Genomic DNA, 22,886 nt, shown 5'->3' with positions numbered 1-22,886 from the left:
CTGCCTGTGTGAGCTGTGAGCTTTGAATTGAGCCCTTCTGAGATTTATTCCGAGGGTTTTTGCCAATGCTCACAGTTCTGTTTTGTTTTTCCTCGCCTCCTAAAAGTCTCTTGATTTTCTCACAGTCTGCAGTAGTTCACCTTGTAAAAAAAACCCACAATAAATCAAAAGCGTTTTATTTCCAATTTCTGAGGTACATGGCTGTATCATAGACCCACAGAAGGCTGCCCCGTACTGTATTTAGAGCTGCTGCACAGCTTCCTTACTGGATGGGTGGTCTTTGGTTTTGTTTTTTGGAACTGTACAATAGCACAGGAGTAATTCATTTCAAATAAGAGTAGTTTGATCATGGTTTGGACTGAACCTGTCCAGCATTACACATGAAAACTTTAGGCCAGACTGAATGAGCTCCAAATTTATGACAAAAGGGCATAAGTGGGATCATCACAGTTCCCTCCTAAAACACATTTGTACTCGGGAAAGAAATGGTAAACCTGATTTTTAACAAATGTTTGATACAGAGCATTAACTGCTTTAGATTATAACGATTGGACGCATTGCTTTTCTCTGTGGTTGAGCTGTTGGACCATTTTGGTGTTCTTAGAGGCCAAAAAAACATTCAATCATCAGAAAACTCAGCATTATTGAAAAATCAGACAGTATTGTCACACTGTCAGGTCAATCTTAGTGAGAGCTGATTTTAATCTAGGATTAACAATTAAACCAACAGTAAGAATCTGCTCAGTTTAAAATAAGGTTAATTTTTGTTGGTGCAGCCCATCCAAATCCGTTGCTTCATACATTTGCCCTCCCCTCTTGTTTCTGCCCCACTGTACCTTCCTTCCTCCCCTCAGTTCTCTCTGCTGTCAGAGGTGCGAGGTTTGGTCACCCCACAGGACCTGGAGCATTTTGACGGCTTGGTGCTGCGCCGTGAAATTCAGGCTCTAAAGGCGCGACAGGGAACAGCCGGAGCCACGGCGCTCCAACCAGACTCCCTGTCCATGGTGTCGTACCCGGACACTCTGACCTCGTCCTCAGCCAGCTTCATGACCAACACCACCCTCAGCTCTGCTCGGGTAGGCCGGGTTTTTTAGGCGGGCAGTTTTTCTTTTTCTTTTTCATGTGACAATTATTCGGTACGCGGAAACATGGAATGTGTCTAAATCTGGATATTTTGGGATGAAAATGTTAGCTCTTAGCTCTCTGCCTAAAATGAATAGTCCGTGTGCTGCTCTTATTTGAGGTTTCATTCTGGTACAAATAATTTTGATGGATGCACCTTTATTTTTCTGGTCTGCCGCTGTCTCTCCGGATTGTGATTGGTTCCCCCTCTGTTTGGCTGTCTGCTCACTCTTCCTTTCTGTTGGGGTGTGTGTGTGTGTGTGTGTGTGTGTGTGTGTGTGCGTGTGTGTGTGTGTGTGTGTGTGTGTGTGTGTGTGTGTGAAGAGAGACAGGGAGAGGCAGAGAGGATACTGTGATATATTTCCATGGATTATAACAGATTCTGCTGTAGGAACGATGTGTGGACTTTGTTGTGCAGAACAATGACACGTTTCAGTGCCTTCCTGTTGAGATTGAAAAATCAGCTGATATTTGATAGGTTGTGTTTTTCTTTCACCTCAGTAACCCTCCCTCACTTCCACCTGCCCCCCCCGCCCTCTGTAGGAAAGGCTGCTCTGGCTGATAGATATGATGGAGGTAGGAATCACTGCATGCAGGATACACACTAAACAAGGAGATATAGAGTTCCTTGTGGGCAGAGGTGACACACATACATACACTCCGACTCTCGCCCGGGTTTGTGATTTTGCAGTGAATTTGTTTGCGGTGTATTTCTGCTGTTTTTTTTCCTCTCTTTTTTTGTTCTTTCTCCATTTTGATTTGGACAAGAAGTGTAGTGCTTTTAAAGAAAATGATTTGTCTCTCCATACTCCTCCCTGATGTGTGTCCTCAGTGTGACTGCAGGGAAATGTCTGCCTGTTCTTTATGAGGGCGAGATCACTGTCACACAGAGAAAAGAGCAGGAGAATAGCAGCTGGTGTGTTTTATCATAAAAAGCTTAATTTGTCAAATATGTTTACATTTAACTATGTTTAACCAAATTGTATTAGCAGAAAATGCATGTGCATTCCTTCTTTACAAGTAGCATCATGTATTGTATAGATAGTTCAGCTAGGAGCTCATTGGCATTCTCTCCTCTCATGCTCTCCTCAGTTTTTATTACTGAAAACTTGTACAAGTTCAGCTCATTTGCGAGGATGAGATGAGATCAGTGTGTCCTCATGCACCAGGAAACCTTTTTATGTGTGGGGACGTGAACTTCAGCTGAAATTTTATTGAAATGTACTTTGATTTTTTAAATCGTTTTTTCTTGTAATGTGTCTCTGACACTGACTTCAAATTTCTGGTGTTTCCACTGTTTTTTTGTCATGTGCATAAAAGCAGGTGGATAGACACATTACAGCAGTTAGCATACACTTTGTTCAGACCTACCCAATGAACCTACAGTACTGTAATAGCCCTTCAGAGTGAACCTGTTGTTCCAGCGCTTTAGAGAAACACCCTAAAATGAAGCATACCAGATTCTCTCTTTTGACATTTTTACTTGATGTATTCTTACATTTATTCAAACCTGGGAGACACCTTCCCCAACCGCCCCTCCCTGCCTGTCCTGCTTATATTTCTAAACATATCTGTTGTTCTCTGGGAAACGTGTTGTTCAGTTCACTTTAAACCAAATGTGTGAGTGTGTAGTAAAGGTGTAAGCACGCGAGTGTACACACGCATGCACCCACGAGCGCATACACACACAGAATTTTTGAGGACATTAAATTGACTTCCATTTATTTCTTGGAGAATTGCCCTAACCATTATCATAACCACTACTTGCCTAACCCTTAAGGGGGTTAAGGTTAGGGTAACCTTAACCCAAGTCATTATCCTAAATTGTAATGATTTACATTATGGGGCATTTTTGCCCCATAAGGAGGCAGAGTCCCCTCATTGTGAATGTGTGAACAGATTTATGTCCCCACAACAAGACACACACACGCACACAAACACACTCAGTGTCTAAGCTGACAGCAGAGATAAGCTTTTGACTGTCTGCAGATTTTTCCACCAAACAGTCCCTCTCATTCAGATGCCTCAGATGGGTTTTCTGTGCCTTTCTGTTTTCGCCTCAGAGAAGCAACATTTACATGCGTGAGTGTGTGCGTGCGTGCGAGTGTGTGTGTTTGTGTTGGTCTGTATTCTTCCCATGTGTCTGTGTGTATATTTGTGCTGTTTTGGACCCATGGGTGACTGCTACCACTGCTGTGTTAAGCAGATTAGAGAGCTGGGTGGGTTTGGGACAACAACAACACTGGATTTCTGAATCACACTTGAAAACAGGTATATAGTCAGCTGCATACCAATGCATGTGCACACATACATACTTTTCAAAACACACATGATATGATGGGCATATTGTATTAATCCGACTGTACTTCCTGGATCATATTTCAACTTCTCACCGACACTTGTAGCCAGATGTCAACACCAGCACAGTGTATTGCTCTTTTTTAACTCAGTCGTACGTTACCTCTGAATGTGGCGATGCTCAGACCCAACACTGCAAGGCCGCCACATGCCACAAAACTCCTTCCGCAATCAGCCATCTGAGGTCAGCTCAAAATTGTATGTAGTCACAATTGCTTCCCAGTTGTTGCAGTATAAGGTCTATGATCCTGTCATGCTCCCCACGAGTCATTTGATGCAACTCACAGAAAATGAATCAGAGCTGCAAGTTCAGCCTCATTGGCGTGTTCAGTCTGGGTTGCACAACATTTCTCTTTAAAGATGGTCACTGTGTCAGTTAAGGTGATTGTGGCGTCTTAGATTCCTTCTGACAGACATGTCAGACTACATGTAGAACCATCTATATCTGTCAGTCTGTCAGCAGGGACGACACGGACAGACCTCCAGGATCAGGAATGTCAAAGACTGTGACATCCAAAGTGTCGCAGACATTGTCAAACACTGTAAAAGAAGGGGCAAGAACTGTGACGTGCTTGTTTTTTCATTCTGAGCTGTCCCAGGTGCACAATCAGTTTTTTTCCACAATAACAAACTACAAAGGGCAGATTTTCATTCACGATGCACCACATCTGTCAAATCTGTGAATTAACAAGCTTAAATTGTTTCATCTGATTCCTGCATTCAGACCACCTCCATAATGTTTTTACCACACTACATAAACATCACTGCTTCCTGCATCGAATGTTGGCATTGGATGTAAATCATGTCCTCCAAAATTGCCTAATATGATTCTGTAGACTGAGATACACACACAGACACTGTGTGGATAGTAACTCTGGATAAACACGGTCATGCATACACACAGACGCCACATGCATCGGGCACTTACAGTGCAGAGCAGCATCTCCGCATGTAGAAAGTCGATTGACTCTTGTGATAAATAAATTGTCTGTAAGTGCTCCCCGTGCGGCAACGAGGGGTAATTAAGCTGAACTGATGAGGCTTTTGTTTTGGTTTAGTGGCAGAGTTAAATGGAGGGCAACGTTTCTCTGAACTCAGCTCCTCTGCTCTGAAATCGCTCACAGATCTGCCACAAATTGCCTCCCCTCCGCCACGGTGGTGGGATTGAGCTGCCAAATCCTGCTTTGAACTGAGCTGATGATTCTTTATCGATTCCACAGCATGTGTGTTTAGCTTGTGGAAGAAGACATGATAACTCTGTGGGTGCCTGTGTGTGGTTGTGTGCGCGCTTTATTTTATCGCCTTCCTTTAAAACTTAGAGACTGCCGAGCAAATGCAAACAAGTATTGACGAGGTTCCTTTTTTTCTAGGAGACGTGGAACATCCAGAAAATTTGCCATTTGTTTTGGGTCTGTGTTTAACATCTGCTCACAAGCTTTCGCTCTCTCACTTTGATCGCTCTCTTCTTCCTCCTCCCTCTCTGTTTATCCTCGCTTTCATCACCCTCCTCTCCAAACACCTCGTGTCCCTCTTACCTCCATTTCTTTCCTGCGTCTCTCAGAATGACAGCGTGGCGGAGAGTAATGAGGACGTTCCTCCGGAGAGTCTGAACACGCTGCTGACCGACATCTCTCTGGTGAGCCTGGCCAGCAGGCGTAGTCCCTGCTTTGGCCTGATAAAGATGGATGTGACACAGGGGAGAAATGAGGAGGGGTGGGAAGAAAAAAGAGAGAGAAGAGGTTGGGACGGAGATGTGGCTGACCTGTAGACTGAGGTGTAGTGAAGCAAGTGTTTGCACCAAATGAGAAAAGAGAAAGAGGAGTAGAGCTTTGTGAAAGTAAGTGCCAGCGGAGCTTTTCACATGTCAAGATCTCCTCCTGCCTCTCCATCTCTGCAAGAAGGAAGAGCTTATGGTTGGACCTTAGGGTTAAAAGAAATAAATAGATACTGCTGTTTCCAACACGATGACTGATAGCAAGAGGTCTCTAATGTTTATTCTGAACCACGGGAGACAAGCGAGAGGTCACGGAAAAAGCTTTTAGTCTCCCGTATTCCAATGGCTACCTGCAACTTGAATCATACCTTACTTTTTTTTCGTAAGCTTTCTTTTCTGCTCATTTTATGTTTCTTTCCATATGCCAGTAAGCCACTCATGTGTCAGTGTTGTTCATTTCACTGTTCAGTTTGTGTCCACTCTTACCTTGACACACAGGATACCTGAAGAATCAAACCGGCAAGCCACAACGTGTTCAACCTGGTTTGGATGCACTAAACTTCTTCAAGTTGGCTGTTATTGTCACTAAAACTGCTGGAGTGGTTTAAATAGGTGTTTAATACAGTTGCGTGAATGAAAGTCGGTGAGAATCATAAAGGATACGGACCCCAGGTTTAAACTTTGCTTTTAAATGTATTTCTTCTGCATGATCCAAGTTAGGGGTGTAACCATAGCTTAGCTCATTTTCCAGTACAGTACACAATGCAGCGTTCAAAGTTGGCAGTAAAACAGAAACTGTGATTGTAAAATTCCTCATTTGTTCCCCTTTAGATGGAAAAATGTTTCCTTAAAGGGTTGTTTGACCCAAATGACCAAAACTGTATTTTCTCACCTACCTCTAATAGCTGTTTGGTTCGTGGTGCTCACATCACTGAGAAATGACGTTTAAATTCAGGATCAACATGTCTGTAAAAGATCTGCACACCTCGCTGTGAACAGTGTTCATCAAGTTTCCTCTGCAGACGTTAGAGGGAAGTCTGTTGACAGTGTTTTCTGTGCATTATTGGAAAGATATTACTGTAGCTATTGAATTAGAATATCAGTTTTCAATGCTGTGACGACCACAAACTCCATTCACCTCCACTGTTTTTCCCAAATTTCTGAAATTTGAGGAACATTCACAAAACATTTTTGCACAGTAGTTGAAACCTGTGACAGCTGACAGTGTTAATGATTTAGTAATACTGCAACGTCTGGGATTTGATAAATGCAATCAAAGATTCATACATTCAGAGCTGAATGTATGAGCTTTATATTGCAGGTTATTGTGCCATAATACATTGTTGCACCCCTAATCAGTGATGAATATATCCTCTCACTTCAGGACGACGTTCAGTCCACCACAGCTGAATCTCCCCCCTCCTTCAAGCCTCCGCCCCCACCCGGGGTGCAGAGGCGCCCAAGTAGACGAGATCAGCTCAACAAATGCCCCTCGTCTGAATCCTCCCACTCAGGCTTGTACTTCACAGCCCCCGCCTCTCACAACCACAGCAAAGAGCCAGGACATTCCCCCGCCTCGCCCTCACTGCGCTACAACCGAGAACACCCCAGGGACCCGTCTTGGGACTACGCAGCCGTCAAAAAGAGAGATCCCGCCAAGAAAGAACAAATATCAGCTGCTCAGTTGTCCATGGTCTCCCAGCACAACATCGGCCCTTTCCCAAGGGTCCAGTCCCCCGGCAGAGGCACTAAACCTGCTGCCCCGTCCCCCTCACCTCCTCCTCCGCCTCCACTTCCCGCTCCTCCCCCGCCCCCTTCTCTGCCCCTTAAGCCAGTGTCCATGACCAAAGCCTCCCCCTCCTCCCCTCCTGGCTCTAAACAACAGTTTGTTACAGTGGAGGTTCACAGGCCCAACGCAGAGCCCGACGTCAACGAGGTGCGGCCGCTGCCCCAGGTGCGAGGTGAGGAACATAGAGCTTCAGAGGTAAAACGTACTGACCAACATGTATCAGGGGTCACACTCTGACATTTGTGTCCCCAAACTGATAACATACACATGTAGGGCTGCAACTAAGTATTATTTTAAATTCTGATCAATCAATGAATTCGTAATCGTTACTAAAGCAATTTACACCTGGTACTCGTATCGCCACTTTAGAGTATTGTAGCACTGATAGCCAAACAACTAAATGAAGGAGGCACACTTACTAATTGGAGCTGCATATATTGTAAATGTGTTCATTGACCTTAGATTTTTAGTTTATAGATACATGAAATACAAAATGAAGTATTTCTCACCTACCCACCTTTTAAGCAACTATAGTGATTATAGTGAAACATTTACTGCCACAGCACAGACTCTGAGGCTTGCTAATTGTCACTGTCTGCAATGAAATGTCAGTTATGCAGAATGAGTGTATAAATATCATATGTATAATCTTTCCAAATATGCATTTACTTGGGTTTAATGTGCTTAAATGAGCAATTACCCAGAACACCGTGTACGATTGCCACAGCATTCAAAACATCACTAATCATAATGAGCTTTTAATCTTGTATTAAATCTTAACAGAAGATCTTTTGCAGAACAAATCTAAAAATCTGATTTTTTGCAGTGCAGTTTAACATGACAACATCTTAAACTCAGGAAGCTCTCTCTGTTTGTGTCAATATGGCCCTAAACCCCAGAAAAAGCTCTTAAAGTTTAAGTAAAAGAGTAAAATCGACATAATTGGATTGCTTTCATACAACTGGATCGAGATTCCCATCATCGTGTCATGTGTGCCTGTTTACTCTCAGGTGGCGCCCTGTCTCAGCTGTCAGACAGCGGCCAGACCCTCAGCGAGGACAGCGGGGTGGACATAGCTGAGTCAGGACACATCAGCAAAGACAGCTGCCCCCATTCCTCACGCACACGCCATCCCCGAGACACCCCGGGGGGCGGGGGGGACAACCCCTCCAAACCGGTGAGGGGGTGATTCAGAACAGCTGTGAGCCAAACATGGACGGATGAGTCGATTCGTAGTTAAACTCTGAGGAATGAGAAATGCTTTCAGTTAATTCAGCTGTGTGTGCTGCTGTGTTTCTGTCTTTGTGAGGACCAGGAGTGAGATTTTTGGTGTTTGGAAGGTGAGGACGTTTGGGAAATTAAGCACAATCTTTGTGAGGACATTTTTGGAAAGCGAGGATGATCTAACAGATCCTGACATCTCGGTAGGGCTGTCAAAGGGTTAGTACTTGGCTTAAGGGTTCAGGTTAGATTCAGGTGTAGGTTACGGTTAGTTAGATGATAGAGAATGCATTGCTGCACTGTGGGTCCTCACAAGTATAGAAGTACAAGCATGTGTGTGCGTCTGCTGAAAAACATGCCAGCCGATGATGAATCGATGTGCTTTATTGCTAATTCTCCTCCAGAATCTGTTCTCAATCCTAACCGTGATCTCTTCTCTCCTCCCTCTGTTTGCTCACACAGACTGTTTCCTTTGCTTCACTCATTTGTTTATTTCTCACTCATGCCATTCATTCACTCACATGCTCCATCATTTATTTCATCACTCACTGCAGTGTCGCGTAATGAAACTCTCAAATCGCTCTCGCGTTCTTATTGATTGATGGAAGGAATAACAAGTAAGGATGGGAGTAGCCTGATTGTTTATGATGAGAGGCCTGTTAGATTTAATGTCTGTTTTAGATGGGAAATATTAGCCCGAAAATGCCAAAGCTGAATTAACTCGCTGCTTTAATGCATGGAAGTGAGACATTTACCCTCTGTTTGCTCCTGAGCATCAAACAACAGTGTGCTGAGAAGAGAAAAACTATGTGCTCATGAAAACATCCCGAAATGACATTAAAGAAGAAATTTGTTTAAGTCTCGTTATAGTCTATTCCTGTTTATGGAACAGGTTAACTGACTAGAAAAAGCCTTTAGTCGAGTGAGTTTTCTCAAAATCTGGTTTCTTGGCCTTTTCTGAAAAGCCTAAACACGTTTCCTGCTGGGTTTCTGTCCATATTCTTGAATAAACGGGTGTCTGCTGTTGTACTGGATAGTACATTTGGAACAACTTACTTTAACAAAGAATATTTTGTTAGTATGCAACAACTCCAGCCCACATGAGGCTTTAGCAGCATGTCAGAGACTTAGAGATGTGTTGTTATTGAATGTTACCAAAATGATTTAACTGAAGCTTCTCTAATTAATGCTTTTTAGATTAACAATAAACCATATGACTGTATGTGAAAAGGGTCATTAATGGCGACAGGTTTGCGGAGAATTAACATCTGGGGGTCTAGATTGTAGTTTTGCAGCACATCTACAAGCAAACAAGCCCCGATAGGTACACAAACAACAGGTAGAAAGTTAGCAAATAGCTGGTCAAGTCAAAATCTGATGTTTTGTCAGGAGTTCATAGAGGCAAACATATCTCTTAATGAATGCTGATGTTACTCTGGGTCTGCTGGATGTTTGCTAACATGTGGTCGGTACCAGCTATGGAGTGTAAACATATGTGGGTCTGTCTGGTTGTTCTGAGTTGTTTTTCTGCCCCTGTGAACAAAAAAATCTAGAGATAGTCTTTTCAGACTATTATTTTGCCTTTATTTGTTATTGACTTGTGTTGACATGAGGCACAGGGAGAGGGAGTGTGGCATGCAACAATAAAGGAAACTGGGGACAGAGTTATATGGCATCCACTAGGCCACCATTGGTATTTCTCGTAGAATATGGATATAAAACCCCAGGAACATTCAGATTGACATACAGACAAAAAAACCCAAGATTGAATATGTACATTTTAATATGAAGTCGTGACCTTTATGAATGTGTAAATCCACTGGGAGGACTCTTGAGCATGTGTGCAAGCTCTTCCTTGGATAAACAAAGGCAGAAAAATATATGTATGCATAGTGGCACGAAGGGAAGGAGGCACAGGGAGGATGTGTTATGCTAGAATATATTCAGGTTTATAAATATGCATACGTAATGTTCTTCTTACATTATAACTTGTGCTCCTCTCGCTCCCCCCTTACTTTAGCCTGGACTGTTGGAGCCCACCTCTACACTAGTGAGGGTGGCAAAGAGCGCCAGCACCCTGGGTATTGCCATCGAAGGTGGAGCTAACACTCGCCAGCCACTGCCGCGAATTGTCACAATACAGGTGAGTCAGGAAGAAAAATCCTGTTTGAAATAATACCACCACTAGGCTCGCCTCGACTTAACGCTGTCTGCTTATTAACATGCAGTCAGCTCCGTTTTGGTGAATATTCTCCTGGTATTGTTAGCTGTGTCTTTTATATCCCAGGTGCTTTCTTTGATTCTCTACAACGGTACCACGCGCCCACCCCCCAGGTGGGATTTGATGCCCTTTAAGGCTTTATAAGGATTCACGCTGCAGCTGAACTCACACTGAGATTCCTGCTAATTTTGTCATCGTTTTGGCTCTTACAAAGATGATTACAACATTAGTGGCCTCCATGAAAAGTCTTCACTGCCTGGAGGCTGGCAATTCACTGCAATCATTTCAAAGTATGAGGCAGTTGGTATAATGTTGGTGTTAAGGAATAAAAACAGCATCAGCAGCAACACCTCTGGGTGATTGTATAGCACCTTTTACATAAAAGCTAAAGAGGTAGGTTCATTCAGATAAGTTAATGTTTTTTTTATTGATGAGGCTGAATAGTGCTGCACGTTATATCTCAAGCAGTTGCAGCCAGCATGTCTGCACAGAGCAAGAGTAGGTCGGAACCTAGGATATGGCTGGACCATGTGTGCTATGTTATGGCCAAAATGTTAAATGGATAGTCAGTGGTAGTATCTATTGTGTGAATTCTTGCTACCAAGTTTCACACCAAAGCGTGGAATACGCCTGCTTGTCCACACCGATCCACTATGTCTGTGTCCTGTTTTGCATCCCCTCGGCCTGAAAAGAAGACCTTATTATTCTGTGGTCAAGTTAGCAATAATAAATATGCAACATCTGATCACGCTTTCAAAAAGCGATTGCTGAGAAACATTTCAGGTGGCAGTTTAGCTTAAAATAACTACTTCCTTAAAGCAATCAACACTGACTGTCACCTGGGAATCGAAACCTCCACTCATATCTTAAGATGTTTGATTTCAAAGAGAATTTTAGCCTTTACTCTTCAGATAGTTGTATCCAAGACCAGCATGATATCAATTGCGTTCTTAGCGTGCAAAAGATTTAGAATGAGTGGCAGTCAGCGAGTGGAACTGCTGTAAAAGCCCCCTTGAGGACAGTGTTGTTGTAAAAGCATTTCGAGTATATAATTGAGGAACGTTTGTGCCTATTCATTTTGAAAATGCAGCATCCAACGGTGTAACTTCATCACTCACTCACTCAGTAAGTCAGGGACAGACTTTTGTTTCTGCCGTGCTTTGCTGCAGTCCAGCCAAAACTACCGGAAATTCAGATCACCTGACTAAGCAGAGTGAAATCCAAATATTGACAGGTTAGCTAGAAATGAGTCACCTTGTCATCTCAGAAGAATGATATTACTGTGACTGGGTGTACATATATCTGTCTGCCATGGTAATTTGCCAGTCAACAAAGGCTTGTATTAGCTCAGCACTATCTGTAGCGCTAATCATTCACTAATCACAGAGAACCAGGGCAGTGCAATTTATAGATCAGAGCAGTGAGCAGCTACAGATACAGTCCACACCACATTCAGAGCTGTCTGCCAGCCCCCCGCTCCACAGAGGTGGTGATTGAAATGAAAAAGGGCTGCTGATTGCGAGGGGAGGGATAAAAGGATTGGAAATCAGCACATTCAAAATCAAAGAGTGCACTGGAAGAACGGACGGCAAGTGTGTGAGTGAAGGATGCAAAAGAAGTGAGAGCGGCGCTAATATGGAGAGCAGGAATGAGGGGGATTTGTACAAATGAAGAAGTGGAGGTCTGGCGTGGTGGGTGGATGCAGTATTTGTGGGTTTGATGAACGTGTAGGTGGTGGGAACGTCGTTGTGGGAGGGGCTACATGGGACCAAGTAAACAAATGTGGCTTTATTCCCAAACTGCAGTTGTTTCCATCTGCACTCATGATTTTGGAACAACCCCCCCCCCCCAAAAAAAAAAAAATGTAGGAAGATGGGACATCACATTCTGTTCCTTTGAATCTGTTTTATCTGATGGACGTGTTTCTGTTTTTGTCTCCTGAAGCGAGACGACAGCTTGCCTGATTTTATGTCAGAGCTGCTCCTTCATTACATGTTCCTGTTCTCAGTTCCATCCACTTAAACATAACGAAGCACCAGCTCATTAAGAGGAATATATATACACACATATATATATAATAACGATCAGAAAGAAATACATTTAATCACAATCACATTTATTTATAGGGTTTAAGTCAAGAACTACTAAAAAGAAAATGAACAACAGAATATAAAAAAAATATTCTAAAAACATCGTGGTATTACAGCATTGGTTTTCACTTGAGTGGATTTTTTCCACTATGTGCTGTAGGCAAAGACAACACAATGTTAGTAGCAGTGTTTACAAAAGTCTGTACAAGCTCAGCTTTTCAGGAGAATTCATCTGTTAAAGAGATGAAAAAAAAAGTTAAACGTTTGTCACAAAAAATAACTGAGCCATGAAACTGTTGGGAAATAAAAGCAAACAGTGGCTCGTCCCTTTTCAAGAAGGCCTGCAGCACAGCTGTGTGTGTATTCACTCGATCGCCACACACACTATGTGAGTCCAGATTGTCTGTGACATAAGCACACAGCCAAGAAGGTTGCACTCAAGAAATGAAGCCACAGAAGTGGTTCAGTCCCAGACTCTGAACATCACGCTCCACTGGGAGACTAATAAAAACTGCCTGAAACAAAGCAGTTATTTCAGGCAAAGCTAAACAAAGTTTACAATTCATTTCATTAACTCAATTTTAAAAAGTTGCAGTTAATTCAGACCATTCAGGTAAGTAGATTGAAATTGAGGTCCGCCACTCTGCATTTTTGGAATTGCATAGATTTAATCCTTCAGCTTTTGATTTGCTGAGGTGCAAACCCTGTTGATCACAAGCGAAGCCACAGGTCACATAGCACCACTGCTACATCCCTCAACAATAACACTGTGTGGCCACACAGTTATTTAGACGCATTAATAACTTGGCAGCCTCAAGGTCACCTTTTACAGACATGGGGGTCTTTCTGCACGTTCAGTTTTCGAGGTGGAAAAGTGAGCTGTATAAACTTTGGTTTGTCACCGGGGGAAGCTAACTCAATGTTATTAGGCCCTTAAGCAAGGCACACAACCTAAGTTCTTCCCCCAGTCAGGACCAAGCATCAGAATGATAGATTTGCTTTGAAAAAAGGAAGAAAAAAAAAACGTTTTGTTCTAGGCTTTCCGATCGGTTCTGTCTGGGGGACATGATGGCATCACATCAAAGCCAGTGCCCTGAACAATACCGTTTCTCTGCAATATTGGAAGTAAGCACAGCGGAGTCATAATACAGCAAACCTCTGGCTGCTGTATTTCCTATCTCTGTGGGCACAAGGGCTCTCGCCTCAGGTCGCCTCAATCACACCATCCTCTGCTGAGGATGAGGTAGAGATGAGTAAGCTGGTGCCGGGCCGGCAGGTCGTTATCAGTCCCCATCACCCCTCCTGAAGCGACAGCCCCTTATCACTTCCATCTTCCCATCGTGACAGCGACTGCTCCGCTAGCCCAGGGTAATTGTTGTTGGCTCAGTAAATGAGATATGTGATGATGCGGTCCTGGTGCGGCTGGTACCGCTGGTGTTTTTAAACCGTCAGAGTTGCGCGTAATGAGGTCAGCTCTGAGAGTCAGGAGGAGGAGAACATGGGACTGTCACAAAGGAAAACATGAGTCTGTGTCTTATTTGGTGATAAGGCGGCAAGAAAGTGGAACCTGTGATTTAGGTGTGTTGTTGGATTTGGGCTTTAAATGAAGTGTCAAGCAGCATTGGTGTATTTTTATGGCCACTTGGCAGCAGAAGACGTCCACAGCAAGGTGACAGACTCTGCTCTGACATTTTATTGCCTTATAAAAGCTGCTATTGCTAACATGTGAGCAAAAGACATCCAGCAGACACAGAGCAACATTATTATTCATCGTGAGTTTGTGTCTACCTGATGAATCTAAGTCCAATATTAAGGGATAATTGTGAAATATTTAGGAGATCTGTTGGTTGAAATGGAATTTAATATTCATAGTTAGGCTTTCATTAGTGTATTTGTGTAAAAATCATCGTGTTTTTGTTAAATTAGATTGAGGCTATCTACAGGGGTAGTGGGTCCTTTTCCACAGAGTCTGCCATGTTGTAGCACCTTGTTTCTACAGAAGCCCAGAACGGACAAACCAAACGCCGGCTCTAGAGAGCACCTTTAATGTCTTTCACAAGTTTCGCAGCCACTGAGAGGGTGGTGCAAAGGGTATTCATCACTGTTCGATGCAACTGAATCCTATGCACTGGTTCTTTAACTCTCCTTTTAACTCTGGTTTGATCATCACCAAACAAATATCAGGCTTTGTAGCTGCTAAATGTTTCACTTTCTTCACCAGCTAGTTGCAAATTGTGTCTGTCTGGTGCTGGGCAGCTGCAGAAAGTCCACTAGCTGAAGCTGTCCATGCAGTTATTTCATATTTTGGAAATATGGTGACTTCTTTTGTTGCTGGTGTTTTTTGGAAGGAGGCAGGAGAGACAGTGATTGGCTCAGGGGCAGCACAGCCAATCAACAAGCAGCCACACTCATCAGCTCACCTGCAGCGGACAGTGGACCTGCATGTTCTGTGAAGCAAACGCTTGCCCAAGCTGCAGTGACCTGATTCCAGATGTTTGCCATGCAGTAGTGCAAGAGTGCTTCATAAAAGGCATGCAGAGGCCATTACTGTTTGCCTCTCAGCATAAAGAACACAATACTTCTTGCATTGGCACTTAATGCTGGTAATGGACATAAATCATCTACAGCAGAGACATCCATGTATAATGAAAGTAATTTAGACAAAAGCTGTTCTGAGCAGTCTGGACTGTGATTAAAATGTTGCTGCTGCTGATTTCCGTATTAGACTGGAGAGAAGGAAACAGCAGCAGTCATGGCTTCATCACTGCTGTCTGTCCTCTGGGTTTGTGACCTTAGAGGAGAAGCAGATAAGGTGAACAAATATGACTTTTTATACAGGTTTGCTTCAGAAGAGCACTGAGTGGCATCAAGTATTCCGAGGATCCACTTTGTGGAGCGATTCCTCCAGAGCAGAGAGGGGCTTTAGATGCTTACTTCAAACAAGCTAACCACCTCTGTTCAGCAGTTCAGACTGTGGCCAAGGATACTGAAATTGATGGCATTCCAAAGTTTTGCTGATACTTGTGGGACTTGTTGGGCAGCGATCTGCTGGTTCTTCTGAGTTCACTGCCAAGGACCTGAGACTGAGTCGAGAAATGAGTCCTTGTGTATTTTGTGAATTTCATCCTGTGTCCTGTGCGTGTCTCAGGGTGACAGTAACAGTCAGCATTTTTTTAATCACTTGTGATTTCCGGTCAGGAGAGAGCGTTTCATTTTGTTGATCACACGCTTCTTTCTACATTCTCTGCTGAGCCTTCACTGTGTGCTCACTGACTGCAGCGTGCGTGTGTGTGTGTGGTTGAGAATGTGTTTTTTGTTACAGGGCGACTCTGTTTCTGTTTGCTAATGAAGTACCCGTCACATTTATGGGATTTTGTTTACATTTTAGCTTGGGCACTGAGAGGATCTTGTTCGTTTGCATGCAATAGAACAAAAGTAAAGATGTCAGACTCCTGTAAAAGCTCTTTGTATGCCAAGTGCACCTGTTTTTGGCAGGAAACCTGGAACCTGGAATGTACTTAGATTTTTCACGTAAAGGTCGTTGTTACCTTTGCGTTTTTTGCCATGATGATTACATCCAATCTCTTTTTCTCAGAGATAAAGTTGATTTTTAAAAGAAATGATATATGTCTCTGCTTTTTCCATATTGTGTCTTCATGATATTGTGTTTATATTTTCCCGATGCTTTATAAAACGAGGAAGGAGGTGTTTTGTGCTGTTCCTCATGCATTAGATGGGAAAGGAATGATGGGCCTTAATAATATTGAACATGACATTTTGTATATTAAGCTATGAACTGATAGTACAGCAGACTTATTGGGCCTCAGTCAAGAACATTTTTGTATTCTTTTCCTAAACCTGTACTTTTTCTGTGAGCCTTGCTTGTACAAATGTTCCATGTCAGATTTAGGAAATTGCTCATTTCAACTTGGTCTCCCATTCAGGAGCAAATGCACCTTTGTGAGTCGTGATCATTAATAAATACAGCGCCCGCTTCTTGGTATATACTGAAAGGCTGCCTGTCCTGCTCCATTCATAGGCAGGTCTCATTCACAAAGATATCACCCAGGGGGGAAAATAAATAAATAACCTCACACTGCAGAACTTCAAGTTCAGCTGTCAAAAATCAGCAGACACAAACATTACAAATGTATAATGCTTTCACAACTAACCAACTTCTTTGGTTATTCAAACTGTGGTGCAGACGAGACAGCCAGATCGAGACTGCTGGTCCTGTTCTGTATCAATGTATCAGACTAGAACTAAAATGTAGCTTTTTTCATGGACCAAATGAACCAAACTACGGATGGGAGCGCACTCATAAACTCAAAATCTATCCAAATTTATTCATAGCGATGCATTATGATTCTTTTCACACTTCAGGTGAAGGCAGACAGCCTGGACCTGGGCTGAAGCGCCCATCAACCTTGTTTGTGCCTCAGTGAAGTTTCTAAATTTGGTGAAATCGTTGACTCCAACGAGTAAATCAGTGATACATGCAGCTATTTAACAAATCTATTTGTACAAGTGGCTCTGACATTAATGTGTTTTTTATTGGCTCTCTCTCCAAGTTCAGAACAGGTTTTTTAAAATCCACATGCATCCTCTCACTCTCTCTCTGTCTCTCTCTCAGAGGGGTGGCTCAGCTCACAACTGTGGCCAGCTCAAGGTGGGTCAGGTGATCCTGGAGGTAAACGGGATTTCTCTGAGGGGCCGCGAGCACAGGGACGCCGCACGCCTCATCGCCGAGGCCTTCAAGACCAAAGAGAGGGACCACGTGGACTTCCTGGTGACCGAGTTCAACGTGGCGCTATAGCTGAACAGAAGAGAAGACGACGACGAGGGCAACGCAGAGAGAAGAAGAGTCCGAGGACGACGCGATGGGGAAGAGCTTCAAGCATCTGTTGATTTAAATGGCACAACTCTTTTAGATAGACTGAAACAAACTACCAACTGATCTCTGAGCCCTTCTCCTTTCTCATACGCCCCACCCCTGAGTGGGGACAAATGAGACTATAATTTACAAGGTATTACTTCTACTGTGGACTTCGTTCAGGATTCTCCTCAACGTGTTACCTCCCCACTGTGAGACCTTATGCACTAAAACAGAACGTAGTGAAACCTATACCTTTTGTTTGTTCTCTCTGTGTTAAAATATGGATTTACAACTGTTTGACACCCACTGGAACTTCTCGTAGCACTCCCACCTCCCATGGTCAGTTTATTTGGTTTATTATTTGCTTCTGTCTGAGAGACAGCTGCACATCTGAGACTGATTCATGCTCGACTTTACAAGCTTGGATTTGTATATGTAAAAATGAACAAATGTAGATACAGATGCATATATACTGTACACATAAAGATACTCCTATAAGAATTATAAAGCCCGTAACCTCTGTTGCATCATCAACATATAGTATGTATATATATCTATATATTTGAAAGACGATGATTCTACAAATTTTACAGTGATGCCACTGGCCTGTCTGCGTATGAGCACCCTTTTAGAAAAAGTAATGGATAAAGTCATGTCAGGTTAACAAAAATACACATTTCAGAGACTGAAGACTGAAGTCTTCACGAGTACCACGCAAATGCACATCATTTACTGTTTCCTGTCCACCTCTCCATCTCTATTGTTTGACGCTGTCCACACTGAAAGTGCTGTTTTCGTGTGAAAACATGAACAACATGCTGCATCATTTCCTGTGAATCCCTCATGCGCGTAGAGGCAATCTGAATCCACTGCAGGAAGGAAAGATTTTTTTGTGTTTGAGTTGCTTAAGTTGCTTAAATTGAGTTGCTTAAATTCTCGAATTTGAGTGAGTTGCTTAAATTCTCGAATTTCTAACATTAATAACACCTTCACTGGAGCCAAGTTTCCCACTCCACACTAAAACACGAGGCTGTTGTCTTCTGATTCGTTCACTCCAGAGAGCAGCTTTAACGGCTCCATGTTCATGTGTCCGAAAAGCTTGGTCAAAGATATGCCGTCAGATCGGCCAGTTTAGTGTGGAGGTTCTTTCAGAGTGGGCCAAATTCCCTCAGGTTTACCCTCGGACCACTCAGCTTCTCTCCTGCTACTTTCCCCCCTGAATAACAATTGATGATATTATTTTGTAATTTAGATTTAATTCTATTCACCCTGGGGGTCTTGCTGAAGCCATGCTCAGTGCAGCAATTACGCCCAAGAGGGGAGTAATGAGACATTTAGAGGACGACACCGCCAAAGATTTTTTGCAACACCCCTCCACGCATGCTCACACGTAGAACGTGTGTGTGCACACACACACACGCACACACACATTTTATCCATTTATAGAAAAAAAGCAATTAGGAGATAAGCAATCAGGTAGAGTGAGAGCTGGAGCGAGAGAGGAAGAGCGAGAATGAGAGAGATGACTGAGTGAAGAATGAGATGCGATTGTTGTTGCGTTGATGATTTGCTTCCTCTCAGGAAGAGTGCGAGCGTGGAGAGGATGAGCAGCAAACATCCTCCATGTGTCACTCCAGAGACTCGCATTAGGCTGCAGGTAGAAGTATGAAGTCATTTGAGTAATTAATCTGTGTTCCGTGTGTGGATGTGTGTTATGTATGTGTGTTTAATGTGAGTGTTGCGCGCCTGTCTGCGGTTAATGGATGAAAAGAGCAAAAACGCGCTCTTAAACAAGGAGACGGCAAATAAAGAAAAATGGAAATGTCATCAAGAGAGCTGCTTTATGAGACACACGGGGAAGTGAACTGGTAGTCTGGGCTTTCTGAAGAATGCCAACAGAGCAGCTCTGAGAAATTGCTGTCAAACACTCCTGAATCATTCTGGTGACAACTGAGAGCGGAGAGCAACACATCCGTGCTTTGTTTTTACATCACATCCCTGCTGTCTGTCTTCAAAATGTCAACCTTTAATGAACAAAAAACAAATGTTAGGGATGCGCTGGTTCATTTTTTCAAAGGTCGTACCCATATCAGGGGAAACAGAAAGAACCAGACTTTCTGGTGAGTTCTGAGTTCAGTCGGCGGCTAAGCTGAATGCACAGACACGCTTGGTGTGTCCATCGATTGCTAACACACCAAAACAATAAGCTAAAACCGGCCGAAAACTCAGCAGACCTGCAGAGTTGGTGATTATTCTCTGCTCGTTCCTGTGTCAGATTACACACGGTCATTTAATTTATTGTTGAGATAAAAAATATTTATTCCTGCATCTTTAAAGAGTAACTTAACACCAGGCTGAAAAGCAGTGTTTTGCTGCCCTCCCTGGTTGAAAGTCTCAAGCCTGCTTCTTCTCTGACCTGGTCACAAGTGTGCTTTGTTGCACCTTGTAACTCCCATCAGTGAAGTCACCGTCCAGAGGTGCATGTATACCTGATTGCATCAAGCTCAGAAGTTAAACCACGAGAGTTCAGCAAAAACAACTTTTAGAATTGCAGAGCATCCCTATCAAATATCCAGATTAGCCTTTTGTAAAACCTAAATCTAACACTGAATTTCTCCCTTCATCTAAAATATCTCAAATTGTTACGTTAACCTCCCCCTCTCACTCTCAGAAAAGAGACATTACGGTGTATTATTTTTTGTGTGCTATTTTTCTGTGAACAACATCTGTACACAGAGGACAGGAAACAAATATAGACAGTTGCCGGCACAGCTGGCAGACTGCAGACGGAGTGAAAACAAATCTGGTGCACCAGCTTAAAATGCCGTGCAGCAACAAGTTCAGGTAAGCAAAGGCACACGTGCCGTCATGAGAGCAAGTGACGAATGACTGATCATCGACAGCAAGAAGCTCATCTTTGTCTAACTTCAGTTTTTTTAATATATCACTGACCCTGTCGAGAGTTTCTCTTTATATGAGCATTTGTCTCTCACACGTACTTTATATGTACACATACTGATGAGGAGGAGGTGACAGTTGACGGATAACAAATGGCCGGTGACACTGACAGATAATGACAGATACTGTAGCTCGGTATGCTATCCTCGAAAAATGGCGCCGCCAACCCAGAATGCTCTGCAATACCCTGTAGCTCCCTCTTCAAAACAGGCCCAAGATTTGAATAATGCTGTGGCTTATTTCATCTCTAAAGACATGATGCCATTTCAGATTGTGGGAAAACCCAGATTTCTTCACCTTAATGAATGAGACAGTGCACCCATGATGAGCTTTACAGCTCACTATCTCCCCTCTGATTGATAACTAAGTCTCACTGTCTTGAGACACCATGCTGCAGAAATGATGTAAAATATGCTCCAGGACTCAAAGATAAAGGCAGAGTCTGTCAGGAATTACAACAGTGACATGAAGAAAGCCACTGAAAATGTCTCCGGTGTTTGGTTTTCTTGTTTCGGTCACTATTTAAATATGGGAATTTTCTAAGTCCCCAAGATGCCAAGGGTGGAATCTGCAAAAGCATGGAAACATTTGACAACGAAGCTCAAAAAACGGAAATGAGAGCTTAAAAACAAGTAAGCATTCGCTAATTCACAGTGTGGTCACCAGGTGGGGAACCACATTATAAATTATTTCCAGGTTCTCGGAGCAGCAGCAGGCCATCTGTGGGCTGCGATCAGGAGGCAGCAGCTCATGGCTTCTCATGCCTAAAGGCAGTGACATCACTGTCCTGGAGGACGTACGCCAGCGCCTTTCCCCTCTCCATGATTTCACTGATGTCCTCAGAGAGACAGGTCACACTTTCCCCCCTGATGGAACACATCAACAGTGAGACAGAGACAGAAGATCAGTAGGAAGATAGCACGCCCACTAAACAAGAGAGACAGATAATGAGAGAAGACGCTGCAGCTGAGATATACAAAGGAAATGAAGACTGTGCCAAACATGCCGTTTTGTGGATGCCAAGTTTAAAAGGAAGCTTTGCTGAGAATCCGGATGGCACAGTCAGAGCGTGCAGTGATGAAACAATGGCACTTTCAACCCAAAAACCTCCAGACACAGAACAGCCTGCAGCAGCAACCAGAGAAAGCACCTCCACCAGGAGGAAAGAGAAAAGCCTGTCTGGATTGTCACCGTGAATCGCCACAGCAAGGAAGAACGGCTCAGCAGCGACAGGAAGTGCCATCATTGTCCCTTCCATCGGTGCTGATGCTGATGCTGACCCTCTGAGGCTTGTTGGAAGGCACACATGGAGGAAATGCCACTGCTTTTGAAAGTGGCTGGAAAGTCCAGTACCTGTGTATCCCAGCTACAAGCACGCCTTTGGAAAGGGTGTTCAGAACAATCGGCCAGTATGCTCGTCAGAGGTCAAGACAGAGCACTGAAAATGTGAACATGCTCACATTTCTGCATCATATAAACTGAAAGGACCTCAAATAACTATATAAGTTGTGGACAGACAGACAGACAGACAGACAGAGATCCTGCAGCCATTCCCAAGCAAGGAGATATAGTCTTTGTTTCTCTTAATGTATTTTCACCGTTCCTGTGTTATGTATGTAAAAGGCCGCGACTGTTTAAAACAGAAGCCAGTGAGATGATTTCTGAACCATGTTTTACAAGTTTTCTACTCAGGTCCAAAAGAAATGTGGAATAAATACACAAGCTGAGAATACGAAACAATTTTTTAATATAGCTGATGGAAAGAGGCCTGATGCAGACAGAGGACCTGCAGCCTTTGACTCCATTTTTTTTGTTCAAAAAGGAAATATCGACATGGATGTTTATAGAAGTAGCTTAGATTTAACTCCAGAGCAATATATAGACTTTTTGTTTGTTATTTCATTGTATGTTTGGTACTGTGTTATTCCTGTTTCGAGAGGCAGCAACACGGGAATGTTGTGTGGACAAAACACAATAAAACTGGTCATTAAAAATGCTCATGTGGATTTTATACATCCGGAGCATTGTGAAGTAAATTGATGCATTGTAGCTGTGAAACTGTGATTTTTCCTCAGACTATGATTGTACCATCAAAATCTGAAAACTGTGTGACTCGTGTGTTTCAGGTTTTAAGGATGGCCGGCACCTCTAGATCATTATAATGTTAAGGTTTTAACAGTAAGTCTAGTCCTGTTGCAGGATTTATGTAACATTTTTGTAGGTGATTTTGTCCACTGTACTAAATAATACGCTCACAACAACCACTAACAGGTTTAATATTCAGGATGCATCAGCGTGTGTGTGTGTATGTGTGTGTGTGTGTGAGAGTGAGAGAGAGAGACAGAGGGAGCTAGATAAGACGACAGAGGGAGGAAGAGAAACGTCCAGACAGATGAGAGCTGGAGTGCGTCCTCTCAGTGGAATTACTCTCTGTTAAACAATCTAATCTAGATGGAATCACAGCCTCACGGATGAAGGCCTTTGTTTTCTGAGACGAGCATTTTAGCATCGCATGCGACACCTCCCTTCAGAGAGGA

At 43.2% G+C, this 22,886-nt stretch overlaps 1 protein-coding gene across 4 annotated transcripts in view; it reads left to right on the top strand.

Annotated features, from left to right (window-relative positions):
- The window catches only part of whrna (whirlin a), a 141,860-nt gene extending 123,871 nt beyond the window's left edge, over positions 1–17,989 (top strand). Inside the window, exons 7-13 of one of the 4 annotated variants that reach the window (XM_041960083.1) lie at positions 855–1,076; positions 1,666–1,698; positions 5,042–5,116; positions 6,579–7,155; positions 7,994–8,160; positions 10,225–10,347; positions 17,149–17,989. In XM_041960083.1, coding sequence (XP_041816017.1) covers positions 855–1,076; positions 1,666–1,698; positions 5,042–5,116; positions 6,579–7,155; positions 7,994–8,160; positions 10,225–10,347; positions 17,149–17,331 — 1,380 coding nt within the window. In that variant the 3' untranslated portion in view covers positions 17,332–17,989. The remainder of the gene's footprint in view (positions 1–854; positions 1,077–1,665; positions 1,699–5,041; positions 5,117–6,578; positions 7,156–7,993; positions 8,161–10,224; positions 10,348–17,148) is intronic. The other 3 variants (XM_041960084.1, XM_041960085.1, XM_041960086.1) reach the window with 3 other exon arrangements.
- The last annotated feature ends 4,897 nt before the right edge of the window (positions 17,990–22,886 follow it).

Source organism: Chelmon rostratus, chromosome 19, assembly GCF_017976325.1.
Source record: "Chelmon rostratus isolate fCheRos1 chromosome 19, fCheRos1.pri, whole genome shotgun sequence".
Lineage (NCBI taxonomy): Eukaryota > Metazoa > Chordata > Actinopteri > Chaetodontiformes > Chaetodontidae > Chelmon > Chelmon rostratus.
This window is presented reverse-complemented; position numbering and strand designations above follow the sequence as displayed.